This window comes from Rhinatrema bivittatum, chromosome 4, assembly GCF_901001135.1.
Source record: "Rhinatrema bivittatum chromosome 4, aRhiBiv1.1, whole genome shotgun sequence".
Classification (NCBI taxonomy): domain Eukaryota; kingdom Metazoa; phylum Chordata; class Amphibia; order Gymnophiona; family Rhinatrematidae; genus Rhinatrema; species Rhinatrema bivittatum.
Window position 1 is genome coordinate 371,956,787 of NC_042618.1, and position 15,711 is coordinate 371,972,497.

General features: G+C 44.8%; 1 protein-coding gene across 2 annotated transcripts in view; it reads right to left on the bottom strand.

The window, feature by feature from the left end:
* Positions 1–15,711, bottom strand: part of PHF2 (PHD finger protein 2) — a 381,209-nt gene that overhangs the window by 199,823 nt on the left and 165,675 nt on the right. For both annotated transcript variants that reach the window (XM_029600845.1, XM_029600846.1), the window contains exon 2: positions 6,845–6,930. In XM_029600845.1, the coding sequence (XP_029456705.1) occupies positions 6,845–6,930 (86 nt within the window). The remainder of the gene's footprint in view (positions 1–6,844; positions 6,931–15,711) is intronic.

Here is a 15,711-nt window from a genome sequence, read left to right on the forward strand (position 1 = left end):
GCTTTCAGGTTCATTTTATAGCCTACTTGTCTGTCTTCCTAATGTATAATAATTTAACAAACATGTTTAGAAACCACTAAATATTGTTTCAATCTGAGAAAGGGCACCTTCAGATACGGAAAGCAAAGGGCACAGAGTTCTAGTATGACAATTGCTAGCACAGACTCACAATATATCAAAGCCTGAGCAAGACTGACTTCCTAAAGGTTTGATGCATTGTCAGGATTTAGAAAATCCACTCTCCTGCTTGCCTGGGGACGAGAAGATATTCTCAGCTGACGGGCAACAAGGAGCAGGCAGTGGAATCTTCACCAAATGGAGGCCTGGACGGAAGAAGCAGTGGTGGTGTATCCATCCTCATTGGGAGAAGGAAGTGGTGGCAGTACTTTTGGGGTTCAGAAAGAGACAAGTAGCAGAAGTTGAAGCGGCTTTGACCTCAATCAGGGCCTCAGAGCACATAGGAGGCATCACTGGACCCCATTTAGGCCTGGAATAAGAGTGGGAAGAGAGGAGAAGAGAGTTGGGGGGTTGGGCAGAGTAAGAGGGTTGCAGGGGTAACTAGAGAGAAGATTGATGGCTACACCTGTGGCGTAAAGGAGAATGAAAGGGCTGTACCAGAGTGGGATGGGAGGGCGTGCACTCACCAGGGAAGAAATACACTCACCATGTACTCCCACCAGTCTCCAACCCCCACCCTACTACATCCTGGAACAAGGGCTGGCTGCAAGAGTGCATATTGATTGCATTTCGTTCCTGAAGAACAAGTCTTGGAGGGGTTTTAGAATCCACTGGGTTAAACATTTCTCAACAAACTTTGCACATTTGAACAGCAAGAATCAATATAATTCCAGTGTGCACAATCAATACAGTGAGAATAGCATATGTCAGCAAAAATACTGCAGTCTTACCTACAAATCAAACCCACATATGAACTGCAGATTGTGGGAAATTGCTGGCACACATATTTCAAACAATAGACTACCTTCTCTTTATACATATCCAGTGGTTAAGATGAAAAAGAATACAACTGTTAACAATTGTAGATTTGAAATGTTTTCATTAGCCTCTTTTTATTACATAAGTTCACTCTTCTTTTATAATGAATTATATATTCAGTAAGTCCTTGATAGAAAGATGCTAATTTTCATTATGGCAAACAACGAAAGGCAGAGAAGCAATGATAGGTAGACTAAGGAATAGACATAGTGAAGGGTTTTTTTCCCCTTTTTAGCACCGATTCACTTATAGCTTTTCTTCCATTCTGTGTCTATGGGAAAAATGCTTAGTAGAGCTGTTCCTAAATTTGGTCACAGAGCCTGATTCACTAAGCTCTATTCTTACAGAATAGAAGAAAAGTCTTTGTGCAATCACAATCTTCAAATAGAAAAGTCATCATACAAATGAGGTTTCCTCCAACCTTAGAAGATTTATTTATTTGAACATATTTAATTTTTTACCATTCAGACTACTATCATGATGAGGTATAGCACAGTTGCTTACCTGCAAAGGGTGTTCTCCTAGGATAGAAGGATGTTAGTTCTCACACATGGGTGACATCATTGGATGTCCGGCACGGAAAACTTATGTCAATGTTTCTAGAACTTTGACTAGGCATACCGAGCATACCCAGCATGCCCTATGCCATGTGTCCACGCAGGTCCCTCTTTAGTCTCATAACATAGAATTATGATAAAAAATAGGAGAAACCCAACTTTGCGGGGTGGCGGGCTGGTTTCATGAGGACTAACATCCTGCTGTCCTAGGAGAACAACTGTTACAGGTAAGCAACTCTGCTTTCTCCTAGGACAAGCAGGATGGTAGTCCTCACACATGGGTGAAACCCTAGGTATAGGCTGCTCTCCAACACAAAAAAGTGACCAACAAGCACCAACCAGATGCCAACAGGCAAAACAACCACAGTGCTGTTGGTAACAAAGGGGGAGACAATCTGAACCCAAACAATGAGCCCTAGACAGGGAGAATTGGGTTCTACACCTCAAAGAGATTTTGAAGGACAGACTGGCCAAACCTACTGTCATGTTGACCATCCCTATCCAGACAGTACTGAGATGTGAACGTATGGAGAGAACTCCACGTCGCAGCTTGGTAGATCTCCTCCATGGGAACTGCTCGCAAGTTGGCAACCAAAGTTGCCATGGCTCTGAAAGAATAATGCGATTCCGCCTGGGCAAAACAGAAAGAGATACAATCTGCTAGCCAATTGGACAGTGTCTGTTTGGCAATGGCAACTCCCAAACTATTCCTGTCAAAAGAAATGAAAAGTTGAGTGGACTGTCTATGGGCTTCTGTCCACTCCAGGTAGAAGGCTAAGGCTCTCTTGTAGTCCAAACTGTGCAGTGCTCAATTGCTGTGGTGCAAATAGGGCCTGGGAAAGAATGTTGGCAGGACGATTAACTGGTTAAGATGGAAATCTGTCACCAGCTTAGGCAGGAACTTAGGATGCGTACGCAAGACCACCCTTTCATGAAAAAACTTGGTATAAGGTGGATAAGTCACTAAGGCCTGCAGCTTGCTGATCCTGCATGCAGGTCAGGTACTTTAGGTCACAAGTGTGGAGTGGCTCAAAAGGAGCTTTCATCAGTTGAGCTAGCACCACGTTGAGGTGCCAGGACACCGCAGGAGGCCTTAGGGGAGGTTTCAACTGAAGCAGACCCCGCATGACCTGTACAACTATAGGCTGTACAGAGATGGGTGTACCATCTACACCATGGTGGTATGCACCAATAACACTAAGATGAACTCTGACAGAGCTGGTTTTAGACCAGCCTCCAAAAGGTTCAGAAGGTAATCAGTTTTTGTGTGGGGCAGGAGAAAGGATCTAGGGGCAGGAGAAAGGATCTAGGGCCTTTTGCTCACCCCACAGGGAAAACCTCCTCTACTTCAGTCCATAGGACATTCTAGTGGAAGGCTTTCTAGAAGCCACTAGGACCCGAGACACATCTTCGGAAAGATCAAGCAGCTGCAGAATCAGCCTCTCAACATCCAGGCTGTGAGCAACAGGGCCTGGAGGTTGGGATGCCGCAGCCTTCCCTGATCTTCCGAGATAAGTTCTGGGAAAGTCCCCAGATTGATCAGTTTCCAGACGGACAACTCCTGAAGGAGTGGAAACCAGACCTGTCTCAGCCAGTGAGGGGCTATGAGAATCACTGGTCCTCTCGGAAGTTTCAGGAGAGTCTTCATAACTAGAAGAATCGGAAGATATGTGTACAGAAGACCCTTGCCCCAATGGCGGGCAAAGGTGTCCGAGGCTGCTTTGCCATCCAACCTGCACAGGGAGCATAACTGAGTCACATTCCTATTGCAGAGGGATATGAAGAAATCACATCTGGGCTTCCCCAGAGACGGAAGATCCGATTTGCCATCCCCTGGGGTCCAGCAACCACTCGTGAGGCCTGAAGGCTCGACACAGTCTGTCTGCTATCACATTCTCCATTCCAGCCAGATACATGACCCTGAGCACCATTCCATGGGACAGAACCCAGGACCAGATCTGGATTGCTTCCTGACACAGGCGGTACAACCCTGTGCCTCCCTGCTTGTTGACATACCACATTGCTATTTCTTGTGTTTCTGGATCAGGACAATTTTGTTGGACAACCGATCTCTGAAAGCCCATAGAGCGTACCTGATCGTCTGGAGCTCCAGGAAGTTGATTTGATATTGTGCTTCCTGGGCGGACCACAGGCCCTGGGTGCGGAACCCCTAAACATGAGCACCCCACCCCAGGTTGGTTGCATCCATGGTGAGGATAATTTGGGTAGGGGGAGTTTGGAAAGATTTTCCCTGCTCCAGATCCGAGAGAACCCACCACCAGAACAAGGAGTCCCGGAAAGAGACGGAGTGATGCAGATGCGAACCTGTAGGCCTTGGGTGGCCTGATACCATTGCGACCTCAAGGTCCATTGGGCTCTGCACATGTGTAAGCATGCCAAAGGAGTAACATGGACGGTAGCGACCATTTGGCCCAACAGCCTCAACATGTGCTGCACTGATACCTGCTGGCTCTGTTGAATCACCTCCATTATGGACGCCAAAGTGAAAACCCTGGACCGTGGCAGAAAGGCTTCACCTGAGCCATATTTAGCTGGGCTCCTATGAAGTCCAATCAAGGTGATGAGCTGAGATACGAATTTGGGTAGTTGATGACGAACCTTAGTGACTCCAACACCCGGATAGTCAAGCACAAGGACCGATCTGCCCCTGCCTAAAAGGTGCTCTTGACCTGCCATGCACTCTCAGCCTGCGGAGGTGCACCCCCACCACAGCCAGGCACTTTGTAAAGACACGTGGGGCCAACGCTAGCACGAACGGCAACACTCTGTACTGTAAATGCTGTTTTCCCACCACAAATCTGAGATACTTCCTGTGACCTGGAAAGATCTCGATGTGAGTGTACATGTCCTTTAAATCAAAGGAGCATAGCCAGTCCCCTTTTTGCAGGAGGAGAATCAGGGTGCCCATGGAAACCATCTTGAACTTTTCCTTTTTCAGAAACTTGTTCAAAACCCTCAGGTCTAGGATGGGACAGAGTCATCCTGTTCTCTTTGAAATCAGGAAGTACCGGAAGTAGAATCCCTGCCCTCTTTGCCTTGGTGGGACAGGCCCAACCGCTCTGGCTGTTGAGAGGCTAGAGAGCTCCCTTAACAGTACCATCTGATGCACTAATGGCTCCCAAAACAGGCACAGAGGAGAATTTGGCGGGACACTCAATGGATTCAATCAGTACCCTTGACGGACAATGGACAGAATCCACTGGTCCGAGGTTATACTGGGCCTCTGATTCGCAAAGAACCATAGCCTGCCCCTGACCGGGGGGGAGGGGGGCAGCTTCTCGGGTACAGGCAGCTGGCTCATGCACCCTAAAATGCAGTCAAAAACCCGTCCCGGGATTTGGCTGGGGCGCCGGTTGGGGCTTGGGAGCTCACTGCTGCCTGGGACAGCCGCAAGAGCTCACCCTCTGCGAATGGGAGTGAGGGGCCAGAGGATAGTACTTCCTCTGGCAGTAGAAAGACCTCCTCTGACCCAGTCTCGCAGACCTCCTAGCTGAGGTGGGCAGGTCCGAAGTGCTGGTGGAGAGATGCTGGAGGGTCTCATGATGATCCCGCAACTGGGCCACCTCATCCTTCAACTTATCTCTGAAGAGATTCTCTCCTGTGCATGGAAGATCAGCGAGTCTTTCCTGTACCTCCGGTCAGAGATCCGAGGCCCGCAGTCATGCCATTCTGTGGGTGCTGATTTCCACTTCAGAGACTCTTGCTGCCGTCTCGAAAACGCTGTAGGTGGAATGTACCTCATGTTTTCTGCACTCCAGGCCCTGACGCACCAGCGACAGAAAGGTGTCTTGCTGCTGTTGAGGCAGCCACTCAGCTGCCTCCTGCACCTGCTTGCAGAGGTTACGGAAATATTGGCTCATGTAGAGCTTGTAGATGCAATGTGGGAAATGAGCATAGCCCCCTGAAAGACCATCCTCCCAAGGGCATCCAGTGCTCTGTGATCCCTCCCCAGGGGCACCAAGGCATGGGTCCAAGAGCGCTTGGCCTTCTTGAGAGCGATTCAACCACTACCGATTGGGGAGCCAGCTGATGCTTTTCGAATCCGATAGCCTGTTGGATGAGGTAAACCCCATCCACCTTCCTATTCACAGGAGGTACCGTGAGAGGGTGCTCCCAAACCCTCAACAGCAACTCCTTAAAGATCTTGTTTACCGGGACTGCCACGATCTCTTTAGGAGCCTCCACAAACTGGAGGATTTCCAGCATCTTGTGCCTGATGTCCTACTCCGTCATCAACTGAAATGGGATGGCCTCCACCATCGCCCTTACAAAGCCTACGAAGGTCAAGTCCTCAGGTGGAGACCTCCATCGTTCCTCTGGAGGAAACGGTTCTGAGGGGAAACCATCTAAGTCCTCTGAGGAGGATTCTGCAGTGTCATCCTCTCACGGGTCATAAGGGGCCTCATCCTCACTGTAATCCACAGGGGATGGGGCCTGGGTGTTCGTCCCTCATCCAGAGGCCTAGGCACTGGCAAAGCTGGACAGGGGCTGCAGGCAGCAGTGACACCACTGGCCCCGATGGGGCTGAAGAGGGACCCCACGTGGTAGTGTGGTATAGGGCATGCTGGGCATGCTTGGTATGCCTAGTCAAAGTTCTAGAAACTCTGACATAAGTTTTCCATGCAGGGCTCCATCCGATGATATCACCCATGTGTGAGAACTAACATCCTGCTTGTCCTAAGAGAAAACAGAATACACAATACTCAATACAATGCAATAAAATAATGATTCCCCTTCATAATCATAAGAACTTTCTAACACTTTTGAAACGTACATTTTTATTAGGTTCATATATAAATGGGGCAATTTTCAAACTGCCCACATTGCTGCAAAGTCCGCGGCTACTTTTTATCCCCAGCCTTTTCCCCAATGTTCAAAGTAAAACTATGCATGGCCTTTCCCTTTGAAAACTGCCACAGCTAACAATTACCCACAGACATTTGTGTCTACCTTTACTGTGGGTAACTTAGAAAAATGTAATCTACATGCATTAGTTTCCTCTCCCAGCCTAAACACAGCCCCATGAACACCTCCTCCTAATGTGTAGGCTGTGGAAAAACTGCATGTGCTTTTAGACGGGTAAAGGCTGCAAGTTTTCAGACAGCCAATATACCAGGGTAAATGTGTACTTCCCTGGGTAAAAGGCTCTTCAAAATTGTCCTCCATAGGTATTTTTTACAACCATAAATGAAAGAGGTATGTGGTGTAAAAGAATTGTCCATGGCAACAATTTCTGACAAGAACGACCCCATCCACGTGTTTTCACTTACATGTTGATTTTCCATGAGTTTTCTCACAATTTGGACAATGATAGATGTCAATATCGGGAGCCTCATCTTCTTCTACACCAACACAGCTGAAATGTTGAACAAAAACATCAGATTACCTGCTGAAATTCATAATCAATTACAAAACCAAAACAAGAGAGAAGAAAATCAGACTTTGACTAAAACTCAGTGCTGAATTTGAAACAATCAATTGGATAATTGGAAAATTGCTGCTAGATTTAAATATTGATGACCATAGCCTTTTTTTTTTTTTTTAAATTCTTTATTTATCTGCTTTTCACTTTACAAAAATTCGTCATTTTTGCAATACAGAAAATGGAACAACCAATTGTAATATTAGAAGGAAAACAAAAAAAAAATAAAACTAGATGAAACTAAATCCTATCACATTACTTCACCATCTTTTGTTATTGAAATATTTCCATTTACCCAAAAATCAATATCATTAATGGGACAACTCCATGGAATTTTAAAGCCTTTTTATTTATTAACATGGACATAAAAAACTCAATATAATATAGTTAATATATAAATACATAAGGAAGATAGGACATGCTTGTGTTTTATTAAAGATACATTTTGAATGTATTCTCCTTGAGAATGCCATTTGGGTGAAAAAGAGACTCATGTAGGAGTGCTGTAGAACTCATTGTGTTCTTTAAAGATAAGGCAAATAGAGAGTGTTAAAAAAACATGTGGGTTGCATTGGATTCACTTTTAATCCCACTTTGAAATATGATAAACCTAGCCTTTACTTTGAAGATATATGAATATGAATTGATTTAAAAACTTTTGTAAACTTTTTTTTTCACAAATATTTTTTCACACTTTTCAAGTTAATAACATTTTAATACTCTATTTATGATAACACATTTTTTTTTTGTATGCTATGATTAGGTATGATTGCCCTCATTATCATGGTGTCAAGGAATTGGGTTTTTCTATGAACATACCTTTTCTCTTGTTTTTCATCCTGTCAATTTAAATATGAAAGGGATTGAAGTGACATTTGACAGCACAGATATCTGATTGTTGCGATCCCGGGTCGGCCCCGGGATCGCCGCCTACCCGATCGCGGCTCCGACGTCAGTCCGCATTCCCCAGGCCTCCGGGGACCTCCTCCGCCACGGCCCCGACGTCGGGTGGCTTCGCCCGGGCCTGCAGCGTCCTCCTCCGCCTCGTTTCTGCCCCGCCGGAGCAGCCGGCGTTCTTCGGCAGCTGGCCCCGCCCCCTAGACGCGCGCGCGCGTCTCTGCTTCCAAATTTAAAGGGGCCAGCGCGGGAAACCCAGAAGACTGCCTCCGGTGACGTCAGACGCTGCAGGGCTACTTAAGCCCTGCAGTTGCTCTTCTCCAGTGCCTTGCAACGAGGTTCCCAGGTATTCCTGTCTCCAGTTGCTGCGTTCCAGTGTCCTTTGGCTCCTGCTTGTCTTCTGACCCCGGACTGGCTTACGGTGATCCTCTGGCTTCTGACCCCGGACCGGCTTACGTTGATTCCCTGGCTTCTGACCCCGGACCGGCTTACGTTGATTCTCTGGCTTCTGACCCCGGACCGGCTTACATAGACTCCTCGGCTCTCGACCTCGGACTGGCTTACGGTGATCCATTGGTTCCTGACTCTGGACTGGCGAACGACGACCTCCCGGCACTCAACCTTGGACTCCATCAGACTCGGCCCCCACGGGTCCTCCTAAGTCCCAGCGGCCGGGTTCCTACAGGCCCCTCCTGGGGGGACCGGCTTCCAGGGTGAATCTCCTAAGTCCCAGCGGCCGAACTCCTACGAGCTCCTCTCGGGGGAGGATCGGCTTCCAGGGCGAAGACCTTCCCACCACAGTGCCGGTTTCATCGACTCCTTCTTCCTCGTCAAAGCCCTTGGTCGCATAGGGTTTCCAGAGTTCTTCCTTCGGCCAGCCACAAGCTTGTCCGTGCTGCCTCCCGGTCGGGGCCACTGCTGCAATCATCTTCAGCAGCTCTTCCTCTGGTTCCGATCGGCCCAAGGGTCCACTAATCCAACACTGATTTTGAATTGTGTATGTTTATTACATTGTAAACCTCTCTTTACACTGATATAGCACTGGACACTGAACAGATTTTGTCTAGTACATTTTCTGTCCTTGTTGCATTATTTTATTTTATTTTTTTGCCTTCCTGTGATGCATTTACCAATACTCAGTGAGTGACATAAGAGATATGCCAGTGAATTCTTTATCCACCCTTTCTTCACGCTGCATAGGTCTGTCAAATCATCACTTAATGCACATTAAGAAATGAGCTTGAGAACTGTAAGTTATTCGTACAGCACACAGACTATGTGCAAATTAATGCATCGGGAACGGATATGTTAAAGCATAAAGCCAGCAATAACTGATAATATATGCACATGCTCCGATATAAAAACAAGGATCGCCCAAACTACTTTCTGTCAGCTGCTGTCTGTTTCCGTTAACCGCTGATTTATCATAAAACCAGGGAAGAAAACAAAAGATTTCTTCACAGAGAAGGTGGCAGATGCATGGAACAGCCTCTCTCAGGGGAGGTGGTAGAGGCAAAATCAGGGAAAGAATTCAAAGAAACATGAAGTCAGCACACAGGACACTTAGCAGTGAAGAAGTGAAAGAAAAGCTAGAGATCAACTAGGATCTAGCGCAGGAAGGAATTTGGGAAGACTAAATGGTTCTTATAGTTCTGGATCTGCCATCAGATTCTATATTTCTGTTTGTCCTTGCCCACAACATTTGCAAGAAGAGGTATTTACAACTGTGACAGGTCTCACTCACGTGCAAGCTAAGAAAACATAACTAGCTGCATCAAAAAGAATTCCTACACTACAGGAGCACAGTATAGGGCATTAGTAAAACCATCCCATCTTCTGTTCCTCTGTCTTCCATGTGACAGCAATGCACCGCTCATTCTCTGACTAAAATACACTGTAAGAAGTTTTTACCACAGAGGGGTAGTTCTGGTTCCTAAGGCACTTGCCTGTAGTCTTTATAAATGGGTTCACAGAGTCAGATCCTGGAAATGTCAACACAGTCTTTCATTCTTCCAAGTAGAATGAACATCACTCATAAACGGTTACATTTATGCAACCTGTCTGTAGTGCTGCATAAAAACATGTGTTATTACCTACTCATAAACAGCTGCTAAGACACAAGGTCTATGCAAGTCATCTGTCTTTCAACACTATAACTGGGGCAGGAAATATTTTGCATTTGAATGGAGATTTTTAAAGGGTCTAAAGCCTTATGTAGTACAGTCTGCACTGAAGTTGCTCTTATACATTAGATCACATAAGGTCTGTGTGGCAGGATAAATGGATCCAGTGCAGGGTCATTAATGAACACACAAGAGGCAAGCAACAAAAGGGAAGAGCTGGTCCTTGAATATATTAAGCAGAGGCCAGTCTGAGAATGATAATGAATCCCTGAGGCAAAGTTCTGGAAAAAAAGAAAGGGCTAGTCTAGATCTCCTATCTGGCATGCTCGACCAGATAAAAGAAATCAATAATTAACCCTGATTCTTGAGATATATTTGCTAACTAAAATACATTAAAAAGTTACTTGAAAGTATGATTGTTGTATTTGAATAAACATACTGTAAACAGAAATATAAGTTAGAAGTTGTTTATTTATAGAAATTGCTTTTAAATTGTGTTTTACATTTTAAATTTGTAAAAACAGTTAAACAGTTAAACTGAAATTTAAATAAACTGTTCAACCAGAAAAGTCCAAATAATGGCTGTTTATTGTCTTGCGCAGGCATAGTTGATTGGCACATTCATGAGTGGCTAAGCAGTTCCTTAATACAGAAGTGGATCAGAACTTTTCAGTACTGGCAGAGTACTCTAGATCCTTGTTTTTTCACCTACTGAGCCCTTTGAAATGGGAGCAGACTTTTCCACCTTTCTTCAGCTGTCAAAACAGCTCTGCTCCTGGGCACACCAGTCCCAATGGGACAGTGCTATACCGGGGTACAAATTATATCACAATGACAGAGAGGAGCACCCGGGAGGAGGTGTGGCGCTTTATGTCCGGGATGGCATAGAGTCCAACAGGATAAACATCCTGCATGAGACTAAATACAAAATTGAATCTTTATGGGTAGAAATCCCTTGTGTGTCGGGGAAGACTATAGTGATAGGGGTATACTACCGTCCACCTGGTCAAGATGGTGAGACGGACAGTGAAATGGTAAGAGAAATTAGGGAAGCTAACCAAATTGGTAGTGCAGTAATAATGGGAGACTTCAATTACCCCAATATTGACTGGGTAAATGTATCATCGGGATATGCTAGAGAGATAACGTTCCTGGATGGAATAAATGATAGCTTTATTTATTTATTTATTTATTTAACATTTTCTATACCGAACTTCATGACAAGCTTCATATCAGACCGGTAATCAAGAAGCTTTTGTGTGGGACATGAGAAAGAATCTAGGGTCTTTTGCTCACAACACACAACAATTCTCCTCCACTTAAATCCACAGGATTTTCTAGTAAAATCCTTTCTTGAAGCTAAAAGAACTCTGGATACATCATCAGATAACTCAAAAGGTTGCAAAGTCAACCTCTCAACAATGATGGGATGATGCAACCTGCTCTGATCCTGAGTAATAAGTTCTGGGGAAGTCCTCAGTCTTATCGGCTTCCAGATGGACATCTCCCAGAGAAGTGGGTACCAAATCTATCTTGGACAAAAGGGTGCTATGAGAATCACAGTCCCATTGTCTTCTTTGAGCTTCAATAGTGTTTACATATACAGCCGCAATTAAGGGTATAAGCGTCCGAGGTTAGTTTACCGCATGTCCCCTATTTTGAGGGGACGTGAATGGATCCACCATTGTTATGACCCAGTGGTGGAAAATGTGATTCGCTACCACACAGTTCAGGGGAAATTTGTGGGGTTCCAAGGACTGAGTCAGTCTGTCTATGAGGACATTCTCCATGCACGCCAGGTACTTGGCCCTGAGAACCATACCCTGAGAGATGGCCCAGTCCCACAGCTGGACAGCCTCCTGACAGAAGAGTTATGAGCCCTTACCTCCCTGCTTTTTGATGTAATACATTGCAACTTGTTTGTCCATTTGAACCAGGATAACATTGTTGGATAACAGCTCTCTAAAAGCCTTTAGAGTGTGCAGGATCACCTCGAGTTCCAATAAATTTATCTGATAGAACTTTTCCTGAGCAGACCACAGGCTCTGGGTTCAGAGCCTCTCTATATGAGCTCCCCAGCCCAGCTTGGACACATCCATCGTGAGAACAGTTTGGATCAGAGAAATTTAGAAGGGGATTCCTCTGACCAGATTGGAATTGTCTCATCACCAGGATAGGAAGCCCCTGAGCAGTCTGTGACATGGATCATAGGTCTTGAGTGGCTGCATTCATTGAGATCTTAAGGTTCATTGGGCTTGCCTCATGTGGAAACATACCATGAGAGTGACATGTACCACTGATGTCATGAGACCCAACAGTCTCAACAGGCTGATGTCTGCTGACTCATTTGTATCTCCTCCATTGCACACAGCAAGGTGGTAGCTCTTTGTTGCAGAAGGAAGACGTTTGTTTGAATCATGTCTAGCAGAGCTCAGATAAATTCCAATTGAGGTGACAAGCTCAGGTGAGACTTGAGGTAGTTGATAACAAACCTCAATAACTCCGATACCCGAATGGGCATACACATCGATTCTTCAGCTCCTTCTCAAGATGTGCTTTTGACCAGCCAATCGTCCAGATAGGAATACATTTGCACCCCCCCCCCCTCCTCAGTTTGTTTAAGTGTGCTGCCACCACAGCTAGGCATTTTGTGAAGACACATAGTGCAGACTCAAGCCCAAAAGGAAGAATGTGGTATTAGAGGTGATGGTCTCCCACTACGAATCTGAAATATTTGCTGTGACCAGGGAAATCTCTATGCGAGTATAAGCATCTTTTAAATCGAGACAGCATAGCCAGTCCTCTTTTTGAAAAAAGGGATTAAACTGCTGAGGGAAACCATCCTGAATTTTTATCTTTTGATAAATTTGTTGAAGGCCTTTAGGTCTAGGATGGAATGGAGTACTCCTATTTTTTCTCTGGAATCAGGAAATACTTGGAGTGGAACAAGCTTGGTGAAACAAGCTTGATTGCACTGGCCAGTAAAAGGGAGGAGAGCTCCTTTTGAAGCAGTTCCTAATGCAGAGAGTGACCCCCAACTGGGGACTGGGAAACAATTTATTTATTTATTTAAAAGTATTTATATACCACTTTTAAAAATAGATTTTGTCAAAACGGTTTACAAAGTGTAAAAACAAATTAAAATTAGATTTAAAAATACATAAAATTGATATATAGCTAGATAGATTGCTAGCCTTAAACAAAAATCTTATTAAAAGAAAGATGCTATGCCCTAGGTCTGTTTAAGAAAATAAACAGAGGGGAAGGGGAAGAGCAAGAAGGGGGAAAAAGGTAGGGTGTAGGAAGAAATCTCTAGAAAGAGAGGGGAGAGGGGAGAAGGGGGGGGAGTGAAATCTGTTTGTATGATAATGGATCATCTGAAAGAAGTTTCATAAAGGTAGAGAAGGGGGGCTGGTGGTGGAGGATTGAATAGTGGAGGTAGAATGATTTGATGAAATATTAAATGCAAGTTGGAAGAGATATGTTTTTAGAGATTTTTTGAAGTGAAGAGGATTTGCTATTAAGCGAAGTGGATTAGGTAAAGAATTCCAGAGGGAGGGTCCTGCTACGGAAAATGCTTTCTTTCTGGTAATATCTAATCTAGCCTGTCATGGTGATGGAATGTCTAGTAAGTTTTGTGTTAGTGATCTTAGATGTCGAGTGGGTTTGTAGATACGGAGTAGACAACAGAGCCAGGTGGAAGAGGAATTGTGTATTAGACTATGAATAATAGAGAGTACTTTATATTTTATCCTGAATTTTATAGGTAACCAATGAAGAGATTGTAAAGTAGGCGTAATGTGATTACGAAGAGCGATACCAGATAAAATACGAGCTGCACTATTTTGAACTAATTGTAAGGGATAGATTGAGGAGTCGGGTAGTCCTAACCTTGCCAGGTTCTTATGGCCTGGATTGGCCACTGTTGGAAACAGGAAGCTGGGCTTGATGGACCTTTGATCTGACCCAGTATGGCATGTTCTTATGTTCTTAAAGAGCACTGCAATAATCTAAGCCAGAAAAAATTAAAGATTGAATAATTTGGTGGGAGACTCAGTAGGTTTAATCTGTACCCTTTTCTGATGATGCTGAAGAGCCATGTAACCGATGATGCTGAAGAGCCATGTAACCGAAGTTACACTGGGCTACCAGTTCACATAAAACTATAGCCTTCCTCTGAATGGAAGGTCCTCCGGTATGGATACTGGGATACTAGCTATGTTCTCCGTGATACAATCAAAACCCCCATCCCAGATGTTGCTGTCTGGGGTTTAGGCATCCTCTACTGCCTCGGGCGAGCACGTGAAATCTGTTACGTACAGAACCAAGGTGCTGAAGGATAGCGCCTTCTCGGCTAGAAAATGCGCCTCTGCCCTGTATTCAGATACCTCCTGGAGGAGAAGGCCGGGAGCATTACATAGTGATCTCTGAACTGTGTGACCACTTTCTTCACTCTGCCTCCAAAGAGATTCTCTCCTGTACATGGCACAACAGTACATCTTTCCTGCACTTCTGGGCAGAGATCTGAGGGCTGCAGCCAGGCAAGTCTGCGGGTTCCAATCCTTATATCAGAAACTCTTGATGCCATCTCAAAAACATCAAAGGTCAAACAGCCATGTATTTTCCATAATCCAACCTTTGTCCATTAGTGACTGGAGAGCATCTTGCTGCTTTTGGGGAAGCTAGTCATCCACCCCCTGCATTTGCTTCAGCTAGTCCCACATACACTGGCACATGAAGAGTTAGTAGGAAGCTATGTGGGTGTTGAACATAGCTCCCTGAAAAACCTTTCTTCCAAGGGTCAGTTTTCTCAGTGGAGAAAGATAAACAGTAGAGTATCTCAGGGATCTGTACCTGGTCAGGTGCTTTTAAAGCTATTTATAAATGATCTGGAAAAGGGTATGTTGAGAGAGATGATCAAGTTTGCAGATGACATAAAATTATTCCAAAAATCACAAGCAAGACTTGGAGACTGGCATCCAAATTGCAAATGAAATTTAATAATGACAAGTGCAAAGTGATGCACATAGGGAAAAGTAACCCACACTGAAGTTACATGATGTTAGATTCCGTATCAGGAGTTATCATGCAGGAAAAGGATCTGGGTGTCATCATGGACAATACTTTGAAATCTTCAGCTCAATGTGTGGCAGTGGTCAAAAAAGCAAACAGAATGTTAGGAATTATTAGTAAAGGAATCTATATAAATAAAAATGTTAAATAGTTTGTACAAAATCGCTAATCTCAGAAACCACTGCACCGATTACTTTCAAATTTGGACACAACCTTCCTTTCGCATACGGGAAGGTTCGTCTGTACTTACATTACATATATGTCACACCTGTGACAGGTAAAAAAGGTTTAAAAATTGGTTCCACAAAACAGTGACATCTGGTGGACGTCGGACGTCAGCGCAACCTCTTACACCTTTCACAAACACACACCCCACACACATGACAAATGTATTTAATTCACACACCCTCCGAACACACAGAAATCCACACTCCTCACACCCCCCCCTCACACACATGACAATTGGACTTACTTCACACACCCTCCCAAAACACACCAAATTCCAGGCTGCTACACCGGGGGGCCACGCACATGTCACATGTTGGCAATTCCCACACCCTCCGAATTCGCACAAAAACACCCCCCACGCACATGCCTGTTCTACTTACTGCCCACACCCTCC